Source organism: Lemur catta, chromosome 6 (genome assembly GCF_020740605.2).
Source record: "Lemur catta isolate mLemCat1 chromosome 6, mLemCat1.pri, whole genome shotgun sequence".
Lineage (NCBI taxonomy): Eukaryota > Metazoa > Chordata > Mammalia > Primates > Lemuridae > Lemur > Lemur catta.
Genome location: NC_059133.1, coordinates 89,544,708 through 89,571,405, shown reverse-complemented (window position 1 = coordinate 89,571,405; position 26,698 = coordinate 89,544,708). Strand labels below are relative to the sequence as shown.

The 26,698-nt window shown below is 35.0% G+C and overlaps 2 protein-coding genes across 2 annotated transcripts; both read right to left on the bottom strand.

The window, feature by feature from the left end:
- Nucleotides 1–754: 754 nt before the first annotated feature.
- Nucleotides 755–15,887, bottom strand: TAS2R9 (taste 2 receptor member 9). The gene is given in 7 exon segments (XM_045555191.1): nucleotides 755–855; nucleotides 858–934; nucleotides 936–1,282; nucleotides 1,284–1,345; nucleotides 1,348–1,506; nucleotides 1,509–1,691; nucleotides 15,845–15,887. Coding segments are annotated over 7 exon segments (972 nt in total).
- Nucleotides 15,888–21,287: 5,400 nt separating this feature from the next.
- LOC123640701 (taste receptor type 2 member 10-like) lies at nucleotides 21,288–22,342 on the bottom strand. The gene has a single exon (XM_045555268.1). The coding sequence runs from the start codon at nucleotides 22,340–22,342 to the stop codon at nucleotides 21,416–21,418; it is 927 nt and encodes a 308-aa protein (XP_045411224.1). The 3' UTR covers nucleotides 21,288–21,415.
- Nucleotides 22,343–26,698: the final 4,356 nt, after the last annotated feature.

Genomic DNA, 26,698 nt, shown 5'->3' with positions numbered 1-26,698 from the left:
ATGTGTAAATGAAACTTCATTTTCATCACTATAAATTGTGTATTATTCACAAATTGGGTCTCCTAGATGGAAATGAATTTTCATTTCGAAAGTGATTAGTACAATTAGATTGTAGAAAGTCAACCTTTAGTCCGAGGATAACAATCTTTTGTTTTCATTTAAACAGTTAGAGAAGGATATGATACAAATATAACTTTCATTTTTGAAATCATACTTTTCTTACATCATATATCATCCTATGCAGAATCTCACCAAAGACACTTTTTCTCCCCTTTTCATCCAGATAAACCTTTCCAGAAATGGAGGGGATAGGGCAGTAAAGATAAAAACTGGTTTTCAGTTCAAAGAAGAGAGTTTTTTTACATGATTGATTTTTTATAGGAAAGGCTAATGATTTCTAAAATTTCTTCCCCATGGCCTGTTTGCCTGAAATTCTTCTACTCATTGAGTTCAAGGCATTTGCCAGTATATGTCAGAAAGAAAAGAAGTAGAACCTCTTTGCATTTAGTCAATAACATGAAATGTTAGTGTGGGATTTAGATTCATTTTTCCTATGAAGACAAAGAAAACATATGTGGTTCAGTGGTGACGTTAGAATCGAAACTAAACAAGACAGAAATGTGATGAAACACAAAAGATATTAATGATTTCCAATAACATATAAGAAAAAAATGAATGCAAACACTTGGGAGAAGAGCGAAAGTCTTTTGTTGATTTCTTTCTCCTTGTATTCAAAGATACTCTCTAAGGGTCTCTATGGAATAAGGGCTTCCTTCCTTTGCAGACATTCTTCACAAATCTGAACACCTTCAGAAAAAGTTTCTCTGAGCTTGTTTCCCATGATCAGGATGAAGGATGACTTGATGGGAAAATGATAGCTACTATGCCACCAATTATCACGATTAGTTTTCCCTGAGGAATCAGAAAGCTAGTTTACTACAAGAAAGACTGCATAGTACCCAATGGGCGGGAGCAGAAGGATGATCACTGCCTTCATGGCCCTCATGTGGGCTTCTCTGCTGGGGTCTCTGGACCCTGTGGCATGAAGTTTCATCTGCTTAGTGTGTCTAAATAGGAAAAAAAGTAACAAGAAAAATGAGATCAGGCAAAGAATAAAGGGAATGATACCTCCCAGGTTCAGGGTCATCTACTTGAAAGCATTTGGGATTTTACTCACTTTGAATTCCCAAGTAATGTTTTCTTCATGACTGGCCTTGAAGAAGTGATGTCACGTACCATCATTCATTGAAATGCTAATAATTAAGGAGTTGAGAAAAGACCCTCAGAAGGATCCCAAAGATGACTCTAGTGATCTTTAGCTTCAGCCAGAAGAAAAATGGGGGAATACATTGGCTATCCTGAGCAGGTAGAAGATGCTGAGGCAAGAAGTAAACCAGACACTTAAATTATTGGCAAGTGTCCAGACAATATCCAAAATGCTTGCTCGGTCACCATTGTGTGGTGGAGAGAGCAGCATAATGAAGCCATCAAATGATATTACACATAACAAATTCTGGAGATGGCCAAGCTGGTCAGGATGATGCCATTCAAGGAGATATCTCTTCTCTTGAGCCAGCCAATGCAGTTAACTAGTACAATGAATCCATTTCCCCAAATTGCTATAGTCAATTCACCAGCAACCAAAATCATATGTACTGCTTGTATTGTACTTGGCACATCAGCAGAGAGTTCTGATTTTGAGTGTCACTGATGATGAATTGGCTTTCAGCTGACCAGGGAAGAAAGGTATATCTGTGTGCCACCCCCCTTAGGCCATGCTGCAATTGTCTTTATCCTTCCTTTTTGTTAGCTGCAATCCAGGTCAAGAAGATAGCTTGTTCTGCTCTGGGCGAGAACTGCCTAAAGACTACACGGATTGAGGCCAGTAATTTCCTTTTTGTGTAGTGACAATTGAAAGGCTCAAAGATGCAAATAAGAATGGATCTGATTTCTTGGATTTGCACAATCTTTCTCATTTTAAGCTCTGTATATTTTGGATTCATCAATCTGAGCTGTTGACCAGGAACTTCAAGAAGGAATCAATTACTTGGAAAATATGGCTGAAATTTAATCTGGAGATGGATCCTGGTCAGTATATTGGTAGTTGGTCTCTATCACAGATTGTGGGTTTAATGTGTTAGCTTGTGTAGCCAGTTTACTTGCTTGGTTGACTAAATTTTTAAATAAATTCTTATTTACAGTTAATTGCTAGAACTGTAGAATGTAGAGTAAAGAATCTAAAGGTGTAGGATGATAAGAATATTAAGGTGAATTTACCATATGTGACCTTCACCCTTTCCCCATTATATGACCTGAGGGAACCCAAAAGGCACTGCATTTACTAGGGCATCAAGAAATACTTCACTAAGGGAATTACCAGTATCCTTGAAAAGCTTTGCAGTGTCTGTCTTCTCAGTAGAAGGTACGATGGTGGTAGATGCTTGAGAAGGGTGTCCTGATTTCAGTGGGGATGATGGGATCCTGCAGTGTCAGTGCTTAACCAGTGGGGACAAGATGGAAATAAATAATATATTGAACAGCAAGAACTAAGTGGTGACTAGAACACTTGGAGCCTCAGATATCTTTGGTAGTTGCAAATAGGTTGTGGTCTTTAGAATGAAAGAGATGAGCAGCCTACTAAGATCCTGCTTATCTTTACAACAGCAGAAATTTTGCATCTGATGACCAGAAAACTGACTTGAGTTGCCATAAAGGAAAGACATAGATTTTACCTAGTTTCCAGTTCTAAGTCACTTTACAAATGCAGAGTCCATTGACTGAAAAGAGGTCAGATACTCTTGAGGAAAGGCCCTGCAGCCCTGCCACAGGCATTAATACAGTCTATGAATGGTCTTCCAAGACATCCCTTGCTGCCACTTACCAGGATGACTCTAAAAAATACCCAGACTTTAATGGGTTAGTGGACATTAACTCCGAATTGACACTAATTCTTGAGGACCCCAACTACCACTATGGTTAACCAATAAAAATTTTGATCACGTATTAAATCACAACAGGACCTAGGTTTCACGGGCCCACTCCATGGTTATTTTTATATATCCTGAATGTATAATTGGAATGACATGCCTGAAAACAAGAAATATCCCCACACTGGTTTTTATGCCCGTGAAGTCAGAGCTAATGTGGTCAAAGGTCCAAGTGGAAGCCTCCGAATTTCCCACCCTCCCAGCATAATACACCAAAGCAATACCTGGTACGTGGGAGAATTGCCAACATTCACTCAATCATCAAAGGTTTGAAATGTGCAGGAATGGTGAAATTTATGACACCTCCATTAGTAATATGTTAATTAAATATTTGTAGATTTTAAATATAACTATTTTATCAGGCATTCCTCTCAAAAATGAGTGATACAGTTGTGAAATATCTTTTCCAAGCTTATGGAGATGATAATATACTTTTTTCCTTTGGATTTATAGATCTTGTCAATTATTTGTATATAATTCCTAGTATTAACTTATTCTTACATCCATGATATAAACTCTACTTGGTCTTCTTTTTCTATTATTTTAGAAAAACTGCCACTATTTTTGCTTGCTAATATTCTATTTATAATTTTTATATTGATATTTATATCCCAAAGCTAAAATATGAAATTAGATTGTAGTTTTTTGTTGTTGTTATTGTTTAGCCTGATAGGTTCTGGTGTCAACATAAAACTTCAAAAACTTTTTTAAAGCTTTTCTTTTTTAATACTCTAGAACAGCTTAAATAGTGTTGGAATTATCTGTTCTTTAAAGGTTTAGTAGAATTTGTTTTTCATCTGAGTCTGGGGCTTTTCTTTTTTTATTTTTTGGTTAAATTTTCTCTCATTACTTTATGTTTATGGAAATCAGTATATTTATGTTTTCTATTTTTTCTAGGTTTCAATGTTAATATATATTTTCCTACCTATTGCATAGAAGTTTAAAAGTTTATTTGCCAAGAATTAAGCTTATGCATTTGCTATTTGTTCCGTCACACTATTTTTTAATTGATTAGGTTACTTATTTTTAATTGCTTAGATTACTTATTGGCTTATTAATATCAATATATTAATATTAATTTTTAACCTCTCAAAAAGTGTGCCATCTAAATCATACATTTCAGCATTTGCTTTTTTCCTCTGATCATTCTTTCAGCTTTATTTAGTTTATTTTGTTTGCCTTTTCCCGACTTTTCTGAGTTGGATATTTTCTGATATATGTTATTAAGTATATGAGTTGTCTCCTGATCATTGTTTTAGGTGTATGTATGGAGAAAAGAATTAACATAGCAGGCCTGAGACTGATATTCTTAGAAAGTACTGCTTGAGAAATTATGAACTACAAAATCTGAGAACTTAGATTTTGGGACAGTGGTCACCGTTCCCTGGTAAGAGTGCCTGCCTCACGGTGCTTAAATTGTGTTTATAAACAATGTGGATTATGCTGAACATCTGCAGTCCTTCTGAGAGTCTGGAATTTTGGTACATGCTGTGCAGAGGATTCTTATGTGACTAGCCTCCAATTAACATCCTTGGCACTGAGTTTCCAGTGAGCTGCACTGGTAGACATTTGTCACAATGTATTGGAGGAGAGAGTAAACACGTCCCTTGTGACTCCACTGGGAGAAGACTCTTGGAAGCTGGCTCCTTGTTTCTTCTGAACTTCACCCTTTCCCTTTGCTGATTTTGCTTTGTATCCTTTCATTATAATAAATCTTAGCTGTGAGTAAGACTATACGACCAGCCCTGTGAGTCTTCCTAGCAAATCATCAAATATGGGACTGCCTTTGACAACCCAACAAAGCATCCTATGGATTCTTAGTATAGTAACCTTGTTATCATTGTTCCCTAAATATTCTCTAATGTTTGTTAGTGTTTCCTTTTTGACTCAAGCATTTTAAAGAGATGTTATCGATTTCTAGTTGAAATGCAATATCTAATAATATTTTAGACTGTGGTCAGAGACAATTTCTTTTTCTTTTACTTCTTCTGTATTGGAATTTATTGATTTTACTTTCTGTCTTAACATATAGTCAATTTTTGTGCATGTTTTATAGGATCTTATATAAAAGAAATGCTTCACTTTTTGAGTACACAGTTTTATAAATATCCATCAAATCTACTTTAATAACTATACTATTTTTTTATTTTAAAAGTATCTTTAGTTATTTTTTTCCCTTAAGCTGTGATAGACTGAGAAAGATGACTTTAAGTCTCGTACTATTTGTGTGTGATGGATTATATGCTGTCAACTTGATAACACAACCAACTCATCCTAAGGCTCCTTTGAAAGAAAAATCCTGAAAGTATATCCTCCAGAAACCCCTTCCCAATAGGATCAGGGTATAACTTGGTCATAGGGGGAACTCTTGTGAATTTTGGAAAGTAGAAGAAAAGGAAAAACCTTCACTCTCCAGAAGCAGTTGCAGCCAGATGTGTGACTAGAAGGGAGATTCACAGCAGTCTGAGAAGCAGATATTTTAGCACCGCAGACAGAGATGGTGGATGCGTTTCAGATCTTCTGGAGAAGAGTAGCAGCTTGCCAGACGTTTTCAGAGCCATCTACCTTAATTCAGGCTGAGATCTTCCAAATCAATTAGCTGATAATGATGCCTTATGACAAGATATGAAATATATATTTTTTAATTTCAGAACATTACCAGAGTACAAACACATTGGTGACATATACTGCCTTTGCATTGCCTGAGTCAGAACTACAAGCGTGCCCAACCCCCACACATTGCACACTGTACTGGTTAGGTGTATAAAATATTATTATTAAATAAGAATCTGTATTTCAGATTGATAATTATGGAGATGCTTAAAAATACGCCCAGTTGATAGCATTAATTGAAATCTTGATAAGAAAAACTTAGACAAATTATATATATATATGTATATATATATATATTTTTGTTGTTGTTGTTTTTTGAGACAGAGTCTCACTCTGTTCCCCGGGCTAGAGTGAGTGCTGTGGCATCAGCCTAGCTCACAGCAACCTCAAACTCCTGGACTCAAGTGATCCTTCTGCTTCAGCCTCCCGAGTAGCTGGGACTACAGGCATGGGCTACCATGCCTGGCTAATTTTTTCTATATATATTTTTAGCTGTCCATATAATTTCTTTCTATTTTTTAGTAGAGACAGGGTCTCGCTCTTGCTCAGGCTGGTCTCGAACTCCTGAGCTCAAACAATCGGCCTGCCTCCGGCTCCCAGAGTGCTAGGATTACAGGCGTGAGCCACTGAGCCCGGCCAAATTATATATTTTTTAATTCTCTAAAAAGTAACAAAATACAAGTGAAATAGTCAAAATCTTTCAGAAATATTTTAGAAAAAAATAAGATGTTATGAAAACATTGTAAATTTGTGTACTATGGCTGAGAAGAGAGAAGATTTAACCCAGAGTGGGGAATCTTTTCATGCTGGAAGGCTGCATTAATTTAGCTGTAATCAAATAAGGCCACATTCAAGAAACTTCAATTAGATGTACTTAAAAATGTACATTATTTTGTAAAAATCTAACTACTATATACTCAATAATTTCAAAAAATGAAAACCATTTGTTAGTTTTAAAGTTAACTAACCTTGTAATGACTTTGTTGTGTCTGCTTTTTGTTGTGAAGTGTTTGACTATTTGGTTGCAGCATGGAAGTCCACAGTTTCAGGTATGGTTTACTAATGTCCTAATAGGGCTGGTCAATCTGGGAGGATTCGTTGAAACTTATTTTATTCTTTGGTATTTTAAATGCATCCATTTAAATAATAAAATAAAAATATAAAAGACAAATAAAAATGTATTAATAAACATAAAAAGGTTTGTCCTGTAAAATTTGGATTTAGTCAAAGGCCACACTTAAGGACCTAGAAGGCCACATGTGGCCTTAAGGCTGCAGGTTCCCCAGCCCTGGTGACCAAAGATTTCACATCAAGAATTTATTTGGCAAACACTGAGATTAAATAGTACACATTGTTATTAATTTAGAAACTCTTATATACAGAAGTTAAATGTATATTGTAAGAATAGACCTAAAAAATAGAATTAAAACAATCGAAATGACATCATTTACTTTCAGCTTTCTTTGAAATAATTGGATCAGAATATCATCCTTTGCTGTTTCATATTGAAAGGTATTGATTGACCAAAGTTTTTTCAATAGTTTGTGAAATAAGAGCATTTGAAAAAAAATTTTTTGTGAGAATTAGTGTCCTGTGCATACTTGCTAAAGGATAGTCAGTGTCAAAAGACGACTTTTGTAAGTGATATTTCTGAGAACGTACATGTCTTACTGGTGATAATTAGCTGATATCAAAATTTTAATCATAAGGAATTATTTATACTAATAATACAAAATGCATGTACTTGAGAAAAAACTTCATAATTATATGGAAATACTTAATGTGAAATATTTTGTTGAATTTGAAAGTCAGTCATATTTTATCTTTAATGAAAGAGAAAGATACGAAATTTTCTAAATGGCCACAATTTGAAATGCAATTTAAAGAGATTGAGTTATCCAAGTTATAGCCAATGACAAGAATGGGATTTATACCATTCAGAGAAAAAAAACCTAAAAGTGTTTGTGATATGTTATTATTCTCTTGTGCAAATGGCAAATATTAAGAATTTGAAAAGTTAATCATTTAAAACAGCTTAAAGATAGGTATTTGATTTACTTTAAACATAATAACCCTTTGAAGAACACTTCAATTTTCTGTCAAAAATTTGAAAAAATAGTTTACAGGTTTTATAAAAATCCAGCACTTATTATCATTCTTAATATTTTGTATTTTATTTGTATTATCATAGTTGGATAATAAAAAGCAAATGTAGTAATTTAAAAACATCAAATTGTGTGTCTATATTCACCAACCAAGTCAGTTTAACCAGGATGACATATAAATGTTATAATTTCTATGTGTGCCAATGTAGAAATAAGGATGGGCATCATTGTCATATAGGAGAGACTTTTAAAAGCCCTATACATTCAACATATTAAGGGAAATAAATATAATCAAAGAAAAAAGTCTGAAAGCTTCCTGATAGAAAATATAAGACACTTCTAAAGATATGAGTTTCAAACAGATATCATACTTCTTGGCTTTGTATGGAGAAGACAATAATTAAATGCATCGATATGATGAAGACAAATAACTTGAACCATATGAAAACAGAATACTATAAAAGCCCCTGTTAAGAAAGATATCATGACTCAGAAATACTATTGTCTCTTTAGGAAGAGAAAGTCTTAATTAATAGAGGAGTATAAAAGCAGTAATTGAAACATAAAACACATTGTTTATTATGATAGTGTATTGCAAATTGATTTCTCTGTGTGTATAAGAATGGTGAAGTATATAGACTATTTGGAATATATGGAGACAAATGATGAACTTGCTAAATAATAGAGTTAGGGTAAAGTTTGAAATATATTTAATTTGACTTTGTTCTTTTCTTATCTCAGATTATAGTTCCAATCTACTGTGTTGAAAAGGTACAGTCTGTGTAATAGTTAAGAGCTTCTGCTCTAGTGCCAGGCAGCTGGAGTTCAATTTTGTTCCCAGTTTTTACTGGTCGTGTGTGTGACTTATGTTGTGTTCAACTTTTTTTCATGTGTGAAATATTGATTATAATACTATCTACCTCATAGAAGTGTTGTGATTAAATGAACCCTTGTATTTAAAGCACTTAAATCACTGCTTACCACACATAGTCAATCAAATTTAGGTACTATTGTTATTGAATTTCTGGCATTCAATTCAAGAAATCATGGCTCTCCTATTAAATTGTTTTCGTACAGAGCCTTTCTTAATAGATCTTAATTACAATTCCCTATATATAATGTTTGCACAAACTTCAAGCTTCCTGCTTGCTATAGTTTGAATGTTTGAATCCCCTTCAAAATTCATGTTGAAACTTAATTCCCAATGCCACAGTATTAAACAGTAGGGTCTTTTAGGAGGTGATTATGATGGCTCTGCCTTCATGGATGGGATTAATGCCTTATAAAATGGCTCAGGGGAACTAACTAGGCCTTTTATTCTTTCCTTTCTGCCACATGAGGATACAGTGTTCAAGGACTCATCTTGGAAGCAAAGACCAGGCCCTCACTAGATACTGAACCTGTCAGTGCCTTAATCTTAGACTTCCCAGCCTTCAGAACTATGAGAAGATAAACTTCTATTATTTGTAAATAACCCCATTTCAGGTATTTGTTATAGCAGCACAAATGGATGAAGACAATTATAGTTTATGAAATTATAAAATATGGCAGCATAATACATAGTGATGGTTTAACTGTCTATTTTTATTATTCACTGAAGATATAAACAAACTTACAATGGACTTATTGGTTTTATCTCCCTTTATATGTAGTTCTTTTATTTATTCAATATTAATGCCCAGTGTATCTTCTGATATAGACAGACAGGGGGCTGTTTTGTTTTCCTCTGCAAGGCAGAAATAAAATGATTCCAATAGTATTTCAACCTAAACACAATAAAATACATCTATTTCATAGCTCTTCTTAATGTTCAGGTTATATAAAAATGTCCTCAGGTATATAGGTTCAGAATGTGAACTATACGTGGAACTTTTTCAAAGTTTTGGAGGATGCAATAGCTAAAACTGAAATGGAGTGAGGAGAAACCTATATGACATATATGAAGTAAAGTCTATGAGGTATTTTTTTAAGTTTTTATGCCTAAAGTTTAAAAATCTAAGAAAAGAACATCAGTATACTCTGAAAATAAAACTTAAAATCAGGTGCAGGGTACAAGATCAACACACAAAAATCTGTTGTGTTTCTGCACATCAGCAATCTGAATCGTAAATCTGAAAAGTAAATTGAAAAAAATATATTTACAATCACATCCAAAAGAACAAAATAACTAGGAATAAATTTAACAAAGGAGGCAAAAGACTTATACACTAAAAACTAGGAAACATTGCTGAAACAAATTATCAATAAAGAAGACACAAGTAAGTAGAAAGACATCCCATGTCCACGGATAAGATGACTTAATATTGTTTCGATGTCAATGCTACCCAAAGCAATCTCCAGATTCAATAAAATTCCTATCAAAAATTCCTACAGATATTTTTTCAGAAAAAGAAAAACTGATTCTCAAATTTATATGAAATTATATGAAGCTCCAAAACAATTTTTAAAGGAGAACAAAGTTGGAGGACTCACACTTTATATTTTTAAAACTTACTACCTAGTTTCTCAACCTTTTTGGCTAGGATCAAGGGTGAAACTTACAACAAAGCTATAGTAATTTAGCATGTGTTGTGCTGGCATAAGGATACACATATAGACCAATGGAATAGAATTGAGAGTCTTGAAATAAACCTATATCCTTATGATCAATTGCTTTTGACAAGTGTCAAAAATTCAGTAGGACAAGAAGTGTCTTTTTAACAAATGGAGCTGGGACATCTGGATATCCACATGCAAGAGAATGAAGTTTTAGACCTACCTCACACCATGTACAAAACTTAACTCAATATGGATCAATGACCTAAATATTTAATGTAAGAACTAAAACTATAAGCACCTAGAGGAAAATCTAATTTTAATCTTCATGATCTTGGATTTGACAATGGATTCTTAGGTATGACATGAAAAGCATAAGCAAAAGAAATCATGGATGCATGGAACTTCATTCAAAATAAAAACTTTTGTGCATCAAAAGCCATTACAAGAAACTGAAAGAATAACCTAACAAATGGGAGAAAATATTTGCAGATCATATATCTGAGAAGGGCTTAATATATGGAATGTGTAAAGAACTACAACTCAGCAAAACAAGACCATCCAATTTAAAAATGGGCAAAGCACCTGAATAGGCACTTCTTCAAATATTTACAAAAGTCCAATATGCCCATGTAAAAATAGTGAGCATCATTAATCACGGGGGCAATGCAAATCAAAACTACAATGAAGCCAGATGAAGTGACTCATGCCTGTAATCCCAACATTTAGAGAGGCTTAGGTGTGAGTATAGCTTGAGACAAGGAGTTCAAGATCAGCCTGGGTGACATAGCAAGACTCTACAAAAAATAAAAACATTAGCTGGGCGTGGTGGCATGCGCCTGTAAGTCTCAGCTACTTGGAAGGTTGAACCCAGGATTTCAAGACTGCTATGATTGTACCACTGTACTCCAGCCTGGGTGACAGAGTGAGATCCAATCTTAAAAAAAAAAGCCCACAATTTTGAAATATCACTTCACATACACTAGAGTGACTACAATCAAAATCTTGGAAAATAACAAGAATGGGCATGGATGTGGAGAAATTGGAATCTTCATACATTCTTGGTGGGAATATAAAATGGTATAGCTACTGTGGAAAACAGTTTGGTGGTTCTGCAAAAAGCTAAACATAAGAACTACTATACGATCCAGTAATTCCACTTCTGGTGTATGTTGAAAACAGAGACTCAAACAGAAACCTGTAGGCCAGTGTTCATTGCCTCATAATTCACAGGCCAAAAAGTGGAATGTGCCCATTAACCAGATGAATATATAAAGAGAATGTGGTATTATGCAGTCATACAAAAGAATAACACTCTGATACATGGTACATGCTGCTGAACATTGATAACATTATGCTGAGTGAAATAAACTAAACACAAAATGACAAATTTTGGATTTTTTCACTTATATGAAATATCTAGAATAGGCCAGTTCATAAAACCAGAAAGCAAATTAGATGTTATCAGGATCTGTGGGAAAGGGACAATGGGGAATTATTGCTTAATGAATACACAGTTTCTGTTTGGGGTGATGAAAATGTTTGGAAATAGTGGTGATACTTGCATGACCCTAAGAATGTAATTAGTTCCACAGAATTGCATACTTAAAATGGCTAAAATGACAAATTTGTTGTATATATCTTATAGCAAAACATTTAAAAAATAAATACGTAAATGGAAAATCCTAAAATTCTAGACCATAAAAACATGCAGCATGGCAAAGACTGGAAATAGATAACAACAACTTAAACTTATTTTATTTGAAATGAAGATAAAGATATAGATTTTTAAACTATCACATGAAAATTTGACATCAACAGAAAACAGGAAAGAAGAAAAAAACTGTAAGAAAGCATGAAAAATAGAAAAAACAGAAATGAGGAGGTAGAAAGAAAATTTAAAAAAACTGCAATTACAATAAGTATAAAAATGCTTACTCAATGATTCTGTGATTATATTATAAAATAAAGTATCAAAAATCAGAGATTTGTTTTCTACAAGAGACACCTCAAAAAGGAAAAATGCAGATATATTGAAAATACAGATATGAAAAACACATACTCTAAAAATGATAAAGACTCAAGGTGATGGATACCCTAAATATTCTGACTTGATTATCACACATTCTGTGCATGTAACAAAATATCAGTATGTCCCATATATGTACAAATATCATATATAAATTAAACAAATAAAATAAAATGCAAAGCAAAGGAACAAAATTAAGGAATTTTACCAAAGGCAAAATAAAATCTACAGCAAAAACTTCCATGAGTGACAACAGAGTTTTTAATATCAGTAAAAATAACGACTAAATGTAATGACCATGGATCAAAATGAAATTATTAACATTGCTTCAAGTTAAATGCAGACATAAAGAATTATGAGCAAAAACAAAGAAATCAATAATTATGAATATATTTATTAATTTAACTGTTTCATATTGGCATATATTAAGCAACTATATAGGGAAGTAGTATCATTAATATGGTTTATTTAATGTATATAAATTTAATTTTAATACCATAAAACTCCTTTCAAGAAAACATAGACAATTTACAAAAATAGATTTATATTAGGCCAAATAAATCTTACCCTAGGCCAAAAATCATATAAACGTGTTGTCTGATCCAACTTCAATAAAATTAAATGTCAATAGAAAAAAATTACCTTTAAAAACCTCGTATAGCTAGAAATTATTTTGTTAAATAACCCTCTCATTAAAAGGAAATTATAAAGGATATTGTGAAATTCTTTGAGTTGAATGGAAGTATAAGAACCATTTGCTGACATTTGTGTAATATATATAAGTTGATATATAGGCAGAAAACATGTAATGTTTTTCTGTACTCCACTCTTTCATTGTATGCACAGTTTTTTTTTGAGTCTTTTTTATCTCTGGCCACATGAAATACAGTAAATACATTTACTAAAAAAAAAAAAAAAAACCAGATTGAAAAGAAACTAGCGAAAGAACAACCAACTTTTGCATTCAAGAATGGCAAACCAGATGTCTAGAGAAATCCCTCAGTCCAGAACACATAAATACCATGAAAAGTAGGCCATCAGAAATATTTTAAGTGCATGGCTCAGCTGGCAGGAAAGGAAAAAAAAGAAAAAATTTTCAGTTGTCCAAAATGGTGGAAAAGTGCAAATCCTGGGAGAGAAAATAGTGCTGAACATTAGAGTTAGTCCCTGGAGCATTAACAATTTCCTTTAGACCAGTGCTGAAGTGTTTTTAATTTTTTAATTTTTTTAACTGACTGTTCTGTGGTGAGCAGGTATATGCAAACCCTTTTCCAAAGGCTGAGGAAGCTAAAAGGCCAAAGAAAGAGACTGACAAATCCAGTTTCTCAGAGAGAAATATTTAACAGGGACTTAGGAACAGAAGCCATCCCTCAGTGTGGCTGCCAGGCAGTGGATCTCCACACCCACCCTATGGAAAATATGTTTTACATAGTGAGCTTTTAGGGAAAACAGGTACAGCTGGTCGCATCTCAGACTGTGAAACTGTCGAACACTACAGAGGTTAGATAAGCATCTTTATGGGGGGCTATTTATGCTATGGGCGTTGTGTTAAGACCTTGCTGCAGAACACCTTGGTATGCGGGATCAGTCATCATGGCAGCTGTGCTTCAATGTGGCATCACTCTTGCCATGCAACAGCCTGTTCTCCTGCACTCCACCCCTCCATTGTATGGACAGCCTTTTTGGAGTCTTTTTATGTGTGGCCACAAGAAATACAGTTAAATCAGCTGCAGGGTGTTGCAGCTTCTCCCATATGTCTTACCACATATTCATGCCTCATACGAGTTTGTGCATAATCATTCACTTTTCTTGCTCCCATTGGGCTAGCCACATAATTAGGCCTTCAAATACAGCCCAGTTTTCAGCACAAAGAACTAGGGGCCAGGGCTCATGTGTGATTACTAGCCAAGCAGCTCCCAACTCAGCCCACTGACTGATGTATACCTGTATCAGCAGTGTAAGTACAGGCGTTTGCCCTGCTGGAGCCATCTATATACCAAGCATCATCTGGGATGGGTACTCCTTCTCTTTCTGGGTCAGGCTCTGTAGTAAAAAGGGGTAGAAAGGTGTTCCTTGGTTGCTCAGAGGTAACAGGACCTAATACAGCATGCAATCTTGGGCTTAAGGGACTTACTGCTAGAACTCTTTGTTGTTATAAATAGGCATGCCATTTATTCAAGGTAGATGTTTGAGCTACAGTGGAGGTGGAGTGTTTGCACAGTCCTTCTGTCCATCCCTTGATTGGTAGACCCATTCTCACAGTCACAGTAAGGGTCTTTCTTAACAGTCCCACCTGCTGTAAAGCATAATATACTGCTAGCACTTGATCAATGCCAGAGCATCTGGTTTTGGCTCCTTTCCATAATTACCACCAAAATCCTAAAGGAACTGATTTACTATACTGTGGTTGCCACAATACGCAACTCATATGCTCAGTATGTAGTCACAGCGAGACCCTCTAAAGGGGTGGCTGAGGCTCCTGTCTGCCACACTAACACTTTAGCCTGTTCAAAAGCCTCTTGCTGAGGTGTGTCCCAGTCCCTATGTGCCTCTTTTCTAATAAGTCTATAGGGTGGTCTCAAACGTGGGGCTAAAGGAGAGATAAATCCTTTCCAATAACTCAAAAGACCAATAAATGTTTGGATTTCTTTTACTTTTTTCAGAGTTGGAAATTGTTGGACTTTGTCAATTACTGTACCTGGTATCAAAGGAAACTAACATGACCCTAAAAACTCCTCTACAGGCCCTGGGTCCTGAATCTTCTGACAGTTGATTGCCCAGCCCCATTCCCATAGATGAGCACACAGTGTTGTAAGACTCTCCTGTAACACTTTAAATCTTGCGAGGTTAACATAACATCATCCATATAACGCAATCAGGGAAGAGAAGATGAGAATGAGAACAAAGACACTTCTCTAGCCACTGTTCCATGAGGAATCCTAGGACTGAGAAGGTATCCCTGGGGCAACAGTGGAAAGGTCCCCCGGCAACCTTGCCAGGTCAAAGCAAACTGGCCTTGTGATTGCTTGGAGAGAGGAATGCTAAAAAAGGCATCTGCCAAATCTAAGGCAGCACGATGTATCCCCGGCGCAGACACTCTGTGTTGACTACCTGAGTAATATTAGGAACTGCAGCGTGTTTGCCTGGGGTTACCTTGTTCAAGCCCCAGTAATCCACACTCATCTGCCAGGTTCTGTCTGGTCTGTGTGCAGGCCAGAGGGAACAGGGACTTTTTGCTGGGTAGGTAATATGTGCACCTTTCCCAGTTCCTCAATAGTTGCATTTCTTTCAGTGTGCCCTCCCGCCAGCCAATTTGTATTGTTTAACTTTGACAACCCAGCTAGGGCCAGGGAGTTGTAGGGGTTCCCATTTTGCCTCTCCCCTGAGAATAGCCTTTACCATGTGCACCTTTGATCTGAATTCTCCCTCTGAAGTTTACAAAGTCTTTCTTAACAGAAACCTATGCCTAAAATGTTTTCTGGAACAAGGGGAAATAATTACCAAATATCGGGCAGTGGAAGCTATTCTACGCAATGAATGTCCCTAAGGATCATTCCTTGTTTGCCATGTGTTACGAAGGTGTTGCTGCATGGCTGCGTGGGTGGTGACGTTACTCATTTTGTCTGCTTCATTTCCAGCTAAGGAAACCCCATCACCCACTGTGTCCACCAGTACGACCCTCCAAGCTGTCAGGGGTCCCGCAGGTAGTTGTTTGAAGGCCTCTGCACTCTCTAAGAGTCCTGCAGCAGGGTACTCCCTGGTGGTGAGTCTCCCTCATTGGTTGGGCCACATTTGCTGCGGTTGTTAAGTTTCCCTTTCCTTTGCACAAGGGGTGACTTGCCAGTGGCCCTCTTTGCCCTCCTCACCTGTAGCTTCTAGGTCACCAGAGTCTTCCTCTCCATAACATCCCCAGGGATTCCAGGGCTTCACATCCCCACTGGGCTTAGCTATGATAGCTCTGATTTTTGGTTGTTTCCATCTCTTTCCCCTTGCGCAGAAAAATCGACATGATAACGTTTCAATTTTTTGTCTCTTGGTCTTCAATTTTGCCCGCTAAGTTCGATGCAAGGAGAAAAGTGGAAAGGCACATGTCCTTTGCTAGTTGCAATACCTCCCTTGGCTGTTTCATTTTCACTTCTGCTGCTAGTTGGGCATTTGTTGCCAAATGAACAGCCCACAGAAGTGGCCGACCCCATGCTGTGGCTCTCAGTGGCCCTCCCTTACTGCAGGGTGCTATACAGCTTTCAGTTAGTAACTGCTCTAGGCCGACAGGCATTGTGGGGGCAACCCTGCGCTCACGCAAAGGTCCTTAAGCTTCCAACAGACGTGCCACCCCACCTCACACAGACGCGGCTGGCCATCCTGGGACTTCCCCCTCAGACGCTCCACCCCCTTACCCAATCCTTGGCCGCTCAGCTTCTGGATGGCTCCTCAAATGCTCCACGGTGAGCAGGTGTATGCAAATCTACCACCAAAGGCTGAGGGAGCTGAGAGACTGAAGAAAGAGGCTGACACATCCAGTTTCTCAGAAGGAAATATTTAATAGGGACTTAGGAACAGAAGCAATATCTCAGGTAACTGCCCTTCAAAAAGTATCCTTTATATAGCAAGCTTTTAGGATAAAGACATGTGCAGCTGGTTATGTGTCAGACTTTCTTGCTGAAACTCACGACCCCTGGGGAAGTTAGATACGCATCTTTCTGAGGGGTTATACATGTTACAGGCATTGTCTTAAGGCCTTGCTGCAGAACACCTTGATATGCAGGAGTCAAATATTGGTCATCATGGTGATTTTGATTCAAGATATTATCACTCTTGCGAAACAATGGACTGTTTTCCTATCTTTATGCATAATAATTGTACATATTTGTGGAGTACATGGTGCTGTTTCCATACCTACGATGTTTAGTGATCAGATCAGGGTGATTAGTATATCCATCATCTTAAACTTTTATCATTTCTTTATATTTGGAGCATTCAGTATCCTTCTTCTAGCTATTTGAAACTATATATGAATATTATTGTTGACTATAGTCATCCTACATTGGTATAGAACACCAGAACTTATTCCTCCTATCCAGGTATAATTTTGTATCCTTTAACAAATTTCTCCCTAACTCTGCCTTCACTCTACTCTTTCCAGCCTTTAGTATCCTCCATTCTACTTTTTACTTCTATGAGATCACTATTTTTTGTTTCTGTATAAGAGTGAGAACATGCAGTGTTTAACTTGCTGTTCCTGGCTCATTTCACTTAACATAATGTCCTCCAGTTTCATCCATGTTGCTGCAAATGACAAGATTTCATTCTCTTTTTTTAATATTTATGGCTAAATAGTATTATTATAATTATTATTTTTTTTGAGATAGAGTCTCACTCACTAACCCCACATGGAGAGTGCTGTGGTGTCATGATCATAGCTCCAAGCAACCTCAAACTCCTGGGTTCAAGTGATCCTCCTGCCTCAGGTTCCCAAGTAACTGGAATTATAGGTGTGTACTAACTACCACGCCTGGCTATTTTTTTTCTATTTTTGGTAGAGACAGACTCTTGCTTTTGCCCAGGCTGGTCTCAAACTCCTGAGCTCAAGTAATCCTCCAGCCTCTGCCTCCCAGAGTGCTAGGATTACAGGCTCAAGCCACCACGCTGCCCTGTATAGTATTCTATTGTGTGTCTTTATGGATTTGTAAACCAGTGCTTAAGTTTTAAGGGACCATGGGCACATAGGATAAGATACCTGGCTTGGTTCTCTCCAAAGCTGGAAGTGAGATTTGATACCATCAAGAAACCCAGACTCCTGAAAGGCAAGACCTTAATGGGAAAATGAGAAAATAATATACGTCCAGCAAAAGGTTAGAAGTAGAAGTGCTTACCTCATAACCATAACACTGAACTGAAAGAGGAATGTAAAGATCTGTCATTCTGAGAATGACTAATGCCTTGCATGCATACATATTTAGAACCAGAATTTGTACTCTGTATAGCCTAAGGAATTACAAACTTTTGTGCCCCCATAATAAGCTGAAATTTAAAAAAAAAAGAAATTACAAAATGAAAATTTTAGCTTAAAGAAGTTTAAGACTGGTAGTGAACCCAGTCAGCCTTTGCAAACAAATTCAAATCCTTTCCGACAGAGTACACTGTAAACCTGATCTCAAAGAACTCTGATAGATAAAATTCTAATGAAATGGCGTTCAAAATAGAATCACAAAATACATGAGGACCAAGCCAACATAATCAAAATCAGTGCAAGCAACAAAGTATATAATTAGGCCTACAAAGGCAGCAAACACCCGAGTTAGTACTTACACAGTTCTTGCAAACACTGGGGAGGAATCTTCCCCTTGTTTCTCACAGAAAGTTAACCAAATTTTTTTCCCGTATCTCATGTTTTATTTAATTTTATATTTCTGATTACATAAATTATTGCATAGAAAATTATGGAAGACTAAAAGGAAATAAAAATTATCTCTAAACCTGCTATCCACAGATAACTCATCTACCCAGTTTATATATAAATCTAATCAAAACAGACTTCTAAGCAACATACCTTTTATCTACCTATTATCTATTTATGTATGTTGAAATCTTTCTTAAAATATGTAGAAACATATTAACAATGATTAGTTGAGTATTGCAAATGTGCATAATCAATTTCTCCTTCATACCTTTGTGTGTTTTCTAATTTTAGATGCAATGATACTGTGTTATTTTATAGTAAAAACTAGAGCTATTGATAATTGATAAAGGAAGAGGTATCAATAAAACTAAGCTAATATTGGCAAAAATAGCAGTAGGAGAAAACATAAAGAAAAACATAAATCTATTTGAGTTCATATTAATTACAAACCTATTTCCCCAGACATCACAAAGTTGTTTATTAAAGAGCAAATTAAGAAAAAAATCATAATGCACATACGGCAGAGTGTTAATGTATAAAGTAGTCACAACATTGTAAAGAAAAACCATCAGACATGAAAAGATAAGAAGAAAACAAATGAACAATTCTCCCAAAGCATATGCTATTGGTTAATAATCCTCTAAAAATGCTTTACCTCACTAGTAATCAAATATATGAGAATTAAAGAGATGTTTTTGCAATTAAAGTAACAGCATTGAAAATAATAACCGTGCTTGATTTTGTGATTAGAATAAGATGGTCATTTCTTCCCAATTAAAGTTTTGGTTCACTATTTCTGCAAGGAAATTCATCAGTTCTGCAAGAGATTGATCAAATTCCTCCCCATTGGAATTTCCCTTAAAAATGTAATTACTATTCTGCTCTCTCTATATACTACTCATACTGGATCTTCAGTTCCTGGAACGTCCTCTAGCCCTTCTTGACACGAGACCTCTGCACATGCTGCTTTCCCACCCCCAATTTCTCCTGCTCTGCCCATCATAACTCCTACACATACTGCAGATTTCAAATTAAACCATCTTAACCTCAGTGACACCTTCTCTTCTCTTAGGACCAAGTCAAGTCATTCGCTTAGCATCCTTTAGTTTTTCTGCCTCAATACTCTAAATACAATTTTGCTGTTTCTTTGTTTTACTACTAGAATATATTATTCATTATATTGGTGCCTTGTTCAGTACTATGTCCCAATCATGTAGTAGACTTAGCATTAAAAAAAAATTTCCTGAATGAATGAATAGTATTCATGTTCTACAATACTCATATTACGCTTATTTGTATCAGTGGAGAACTGAAGACAACAGAAATATAAACAATATGATAAAGATTAAATATATTATTATACATCTGTATTATGAGCTATTACTCATTCTCAAAAATGATGATTACAAATCATTTTTATGGAAAAATGGATACATTCTAATGTAATCTACATAGAGGACATAATTATTTATATGATATAATTTCAAATAAGCCAACCTTGTATGTTTGGTTGAAATTGGGTAGTAGCATTATTTTTTTCTATTATCTATTAACTGTCTGTACACTCCAAACTTATTAGTTTAAAAATATAAAAAGTATTGATTTGGAAATCTCACGTAGAACATGGATTAAGCCTTTATATTTAGGTATATTCTAGCTATCAGGCAGTTTTGCAAGTTGCCAAAATTTCACTCAGTTCATATCCTGGGTTGGGCATAAAAATATATTTTAAAAATCCACATTTGAAATATGTCTGTGAGTGCAAGTCTTTATGAATGTGTGTGTGAGTGTGTGTGTGTGTGTGTGTGTGTGTGTGTGTGTGTGTGTATGAAACTCTAGAGCAGAACATTTCATACTTCACACAGATATTATCCCGGGTTCAATCTTGTGTCCCTTGGTCAGGGACTATGTCGAGTCCTTTGCATCGGTACTCGTAGTATAATCTTTACTCAACTCTAACTCTAATGGGTTCATGACCTTGCTGCATCTCAAATCATTGTATCTGAAGAGTATAAAGATTCATTTCATCAGTGCTCTGACCCAATCTCCCCCCAGGATACTCCGTTTCCCTCGCTATTTTTCACCAAACTGTATCTACTGCTATGATTGCTGCTACTACATCAAACATGCACTAGTGAAAAAGGATGTTAGATTTTAAACAGTGAAAGTCAAAGCAACCTTTCTAAAGAATTGAACTAGCATAGACAGAAGAAGCACCCCCGTCTGTCCCTCACTTCCATGTTCTAAATGTCAAGATAGATCATAATTTTCTTGGTCTTACTTTCTTTTTCTTTGGGTCTTCTTGGAGAATGGATGTCAGTTCTTCAGGGAAATCAGGTAAAACACAATGAAAAGTCTTGTTTGATTTTTTTAAATTTCTTTTTCTTTTTATCCCCCCCCCCCCCCGAGTGCTGTGCTTAGAGAAAAGTCTTGTTTTAGATGCTTATTCTCACTGTCATATCTTTCCAGTGAACAGTCTCTAAGTGTATGTTTTCCCTTAGGGAGGTATGTGGCCAGAACTTGCAGGGCAGGAATCTGACTAAACCACTGAATTTGGATGTGAGATTAAAATCTCCTCATACAGTGGGATTCCCTAAGATGTAGTCAAACCCATGATGGAAGATTTCAGTGATGCTCAATAACACAGTTAAAAAGCAATATAAGAATGCGATGCAAGTGAAATAGATCTTCAAGGATGTCTTCACTGGATTATTCTCCTAGAACATCCATTTCTCCCCAAGCTTGTCTATGTGGCTCTGAGACTTTCCTCTTTCTCACAACACTTTAATTGCTGCAGTAGCCTCAAAGAGGCTTGCTTTAGTTTGCTGTTTCCTAGGATTAGGATAAATGAGTGACCCCAGGGATAGATGGTTGTGGTTATCATTCCAAAAATCACCAGCAGTTTGTTTTCTGGAGCAGCAAAATATGACATTAGTATGGCAAAGCCTATAAAATACAAGATAAAGAGAATGATGAAAGATATCAAAACTTTCATTGCCTTCACATGAGCTTCTGTGCTGGGGTCTCTGAATCCTGTGGCATTCGATTGCATTTGTCTATTGTGTCTCCAGAGGGAAATGATTAACAAGAAACATGTAATTAAGGATAGTATAAAGAAGAAAATGACTCCGAGATTTAGCAAAACCTGATGAATAAAGTATTCACTTTTAACGGTCTTGAATGGGCAGGTTGTGTTTCTAGTCTTCATTTTATGATCATTAAAACTCTTCACAAGTTGTGGAAAAGTAAGTAACCACGAAATAAGCAAGGATCCCACCAGAAGAAGAAGAATTCTATTGATTCTGCTTTTCAACCAGAGAAATACATAGTGGGAAAAATTTGCTATCTTCAGGAAATAGAAGATGTTAAGGCTTGTGGCAAACCAGATACTTGATTGATTGATAATTGCCCACATGTAACTAATATATTCAATTAGTTTACCAGACGAATACGTATCTGGAGAGAATAACTGCATAAATCCATTTATTATTATCAGCCATATCAGACAAATTCTAGAAATAGCTAGGCCAGTGAGAATAAAGCTAAGCATAGAGAACTTATTCTTCACACAGTCAGTGCAGTTTACCAATCCAATAATCCCATTCCCTAAAACTCCCAGTATTGACTCAATAATTGCAACGAAAAGGAAGATGCCTTCCACTACGCTTAGCATATCTGCCAATCCTTAACTTTGCTTCTCTTATATCTGTTTTAGATTACCTGCTGCAGACTGAGGCATATATTGGCTGCTTGATGGAAGAGTGATTTTCTTCTCTTTCGTTATATAAAGACTAAAAAAGTGCCCCAGTAAAGCCTTGTGATGGAATAAGAAATATCTTCATGGAGACCCCTCCAATTACATCTATAAAACGTGGCTTGTTTAGAAAGTGCATGTCCAGAGTGAATGCCTGGCTACAGTTTGTTCAGATGCAAATGAAAGTTTCTGTTTCATGGATTTTACCTGTCCTCCTGAGACTATTTTGCATTTATTACATTGAATTGTAGAGAACGGATGTCAAAGAAGTACCTACAGGATACAAAACACAATAGAAATAAAAATTTGACTTCATATTTTTGAAAATCAAATCATCATTTATGTTGTTTATAATCAGAGTTTAGATATATAAGTGAAAACTACTATGTAGAAGTAATAAATAAACTTAGCCGTTGCAGACACTCTGAATGATTAGTTTAAGTTTTAATTAAAATTTAAGCTCAACTCTGGGTATGGCAACTTTCTAAAATATTATCTCACAAAATTTTTGCTGTGGTTTTTATACTCATTACATTCATGAATGCAGAAGAGTATATTGACCACTATTGACATGAAAGGCTCTTAGGAATAGTCTCTTCATTTAACATATTTTACGTTGATGGCACCCATTTATTCATTTTGTCAATAAGTGTTTACTAAATGTCTAAATATACTAATTTCTCTTTAGCTCACTGAGAAAAATAGTGGTAGACAGGATCTCAAAGCTTTTGTCATTTATGGAGTTTACATTCTAATGAAGGAAGCAGGAAACAATCAGGTAAATCAATATATTGATGAAAAAATTGAAATGAAATCTAACATTTACTGATTCTTTATTGTGTTCCCAGCACTATGTTAACAACTTTATGATCATTTTCTCACTTTAACGTCACAGAAAGAAAACTCAAGCCCTTAAGATAGGTACTATATTTGTTTTTATTTAAAAAATGAATAGACTTTATGGAAGAGCTTCTTCCCATTTATGGTGGCATGACTCCCATAAATAAAATTACACAATGAATTCACAATGAAGTATCAGCAAGCATAGGGACAGATTATATATTATGGTCAGCAAAACAAAGCAAACAAACAAACAAATAAAAAGCAAGCAGCAAACTTAGAATTCACATAGGCTGCACAGACTAGAACAACCAGTTAAGATTATGTATAGATTTATTAACTATATATATACACTGTTTAAAAAAATAGGATGCAATTTCAGAAAAGGGCAGCAACAAGAGACTGTCAGAAAATAATGGGAACATTTGGGGACAAAATTTCTAGAAAGAAAAATATAATTATCTTAAATGTAAATGGACTAAATATTTTAAGTACAAAACTAATATTGAAAGCCAAGATTTTAAAACTCCAACAATATACTGCTTACAAGCAAAACAATTTAAACATAAAAACATGGAAACCTTGAACTCAAAATGATGAAAACATAGACCAAGCAAACATTCCCCAACAGAAATCTGGTATAGTTATAATAATATCATGTAAAGTAGACTTTAAGATAAAAAGCTACATGAGAGAACAAAGGGGAAGTATATTTTATAATGATAAAAATGCTCAATTTAGCAGGGAGATATAACAATTCTAAAATTTATGCACCAAATAATCTAGAAAACATTTACAGAACTAAAAGGAAAACAGTAAAGCAAATCTACAATCATAATGAAAGACTATAAAATATATAACTGAATGGGTCATAATAGAAAAAGACCAAAAATCAATAAAGAGAGAGAATACCTGAAAAACACAATCAGCAAAGTTGATGTGTCGAACGATAGAATAATTCATATTCTTTTCAAGTGTACATGAACTATTTTTAGCAACATTAGTGATATGTGAGTCCAAAATAGGATCTCACAAATGTGAAATGACTAAAAGCTTTCTAAATATGTTATCTGAGTACAAAGGAAAATATAAAATTCAATAGCAAAAAGATGACTAAAAAAAAACACTGCTTACTACAATAGTCAAAAATATTCTGAATTCTATTTGAGTTGAGGAAGAAATAAAAACAAAAATTAGAAAAATATTTTGAAGTAAATAATACATATTGAGCTTCCCTTATTTTAAATGTTTGGAATCATACATGTTTTGGATTTTGGATGTCTTTTGATTTCGGAATATTTGCATTATACTGGTTAAGCATCCTTAATTCACAAATCTGAAATTCAAAAAGCCCCAATATGCATTTCCATTGAGCATCAGGTTGGTGCTCAAAAAGTTTTAGATTTTGAAGTATTTCAGATTTTGCACTTTTGGATTAGAGATGCTCAACCTGTTATGAAGAAATGATCTATTAAAGTTGGCATATTTCAGTTGAAGCCAGTCTTTGATGGAATATACAGTCATAAATGCATCTCTTAGAAAAGAAGAAAGACTAAAAATAAATAAATCTTGTTTCCATCTCTAGCAGCTAGAAAATTAAAAGTAAGAAAATTAAAGCAAAGAATTTATAGTAACATCAGAAATCAATAAAATAGAAAACAATTAGTTAAAATAATAGACCCATGTTGGTCCAAAGAAATAGAAAGAAGATACAAATTACTACAGGTATTACAGATATAAAAATATGATAAGGTATAAACAACTTTACATAAAATTTCAACAATGACACTTCAAGAAAATTACAGGTTAGTATAATCTGTATATAGATACAAAAATTCCAAACAAAATGTTAATAAATAGACTTCTATGATATATAAAAAGAATAATTCATTATAACAAATGGAATTTTAAAAGCTAATTGTGAGATTAAAATGGAATACCTGAAGATATATTCAATTGACACAAAAGAAAGCCAGATAAAAGGACACAGGCAAAAATAAATGATGTAAATCAAAAACATAGAACAAAATGGTAGACTTAAAGCCAACCATATTGATAATTACATTAAACATATTAATAGTTTGACTAAACACTCTAAAAGGTAGAGATCATCAGATTGATTAAGTAAAAGCATAATTAGATGTTATGCCTACAAGAAAAAAATTTAAAAATAAAGACATAAGTTGAATGTAAAAGCATAGGAAAAGCTATACTCATGGAAATTATAACCACATAGAAGCAGGAGTGGTTAAGTTATCAAAGTGGCCACATAATCAAGATAAGCCGTAGAAAATAGGGATGTTTCATGATAAAATAGCCGATTTATCAAAAAGACTTAATAATCTTAAATGTGTATGAGATGACTAATTGGGACTCAAATAAAGCAAAATTAATAGGACTAAAGAAAGACACAGACATAGCGAAGATTTCAAAACCCCTCTCCAGCTTGGCCCTGCTGCAGAGTCCTCCTTTGCTCTGGCCCCTTCTTTCTTCAACATCCTTGTCAAGACAGTCACATGGTTTGCTTCTGGACCCATTGACAACCTTGTTCAAATGCTACCTTTTCACTCATGTTTTTCTTGACCCTTATATAAAATTACAACATTTCCATTTTCATGTTTTATTTTCCTTTAAGGTAACTGTCACTAATACAGCTTATTTACTTTTATTACTGTTCATCTGCAAGTTACATAAAGGCAAGACATTTTATCTGTTTGTTCACTGCTATATTCCAAATAGCAATCAAAGAAGTGCTGTAAATGAAAAAGAATGAATAAATAAATGCTTAAATGGTATGCAATTTCTGTCTGGAACTTTTTTGAAAAATCTGTTATGGATACGATCTGGAGGATTTTTTTGGCTAGGTATGACTATGCGTAAAGTAAGAACGCTAAAAGCATCATAATTTCTAAAAATGAACCAATGACTACATTAAAATTAAATTATGAGTTTTCATATGTTTTAAGTCTCTAAGGTTTTGATTTCAGGAATGATTGTATTTAGGAAAAATAGGATTTTGTTGGATCTGAACCGATGGAGCAAAGAGGTACTGTCTTGGGTTAGGAGGCAGGGCAAAAAGAATCATTATAGGGAAATATACTAGAAAATAACAATCAAGTAATTATTATCTGGGGTATGAAGTTGGATCACGGTAGACTCGATGTGAGGAGATAGCTTCTCTGGCTTCAGAACTTGTAAAGTGAACAAGCTTAGTGAACAATGCTTATTTACCCAGCACTACTAAATGAAAAAAAATCAGAGAATTAAAATTTATTTTTGGAAGCTAATAATCTGTGGGTATCATCTAGTTACCACACAATGCAAAAATCGTGGTATAGATGTGGCCATAGCAAACAGCAGAGTATATCCAGATTTTCAGATAGTTTGGATTTTCTTAGCCCAGCTGCATAACACTTCTTTGGTGAGAAGATCTCA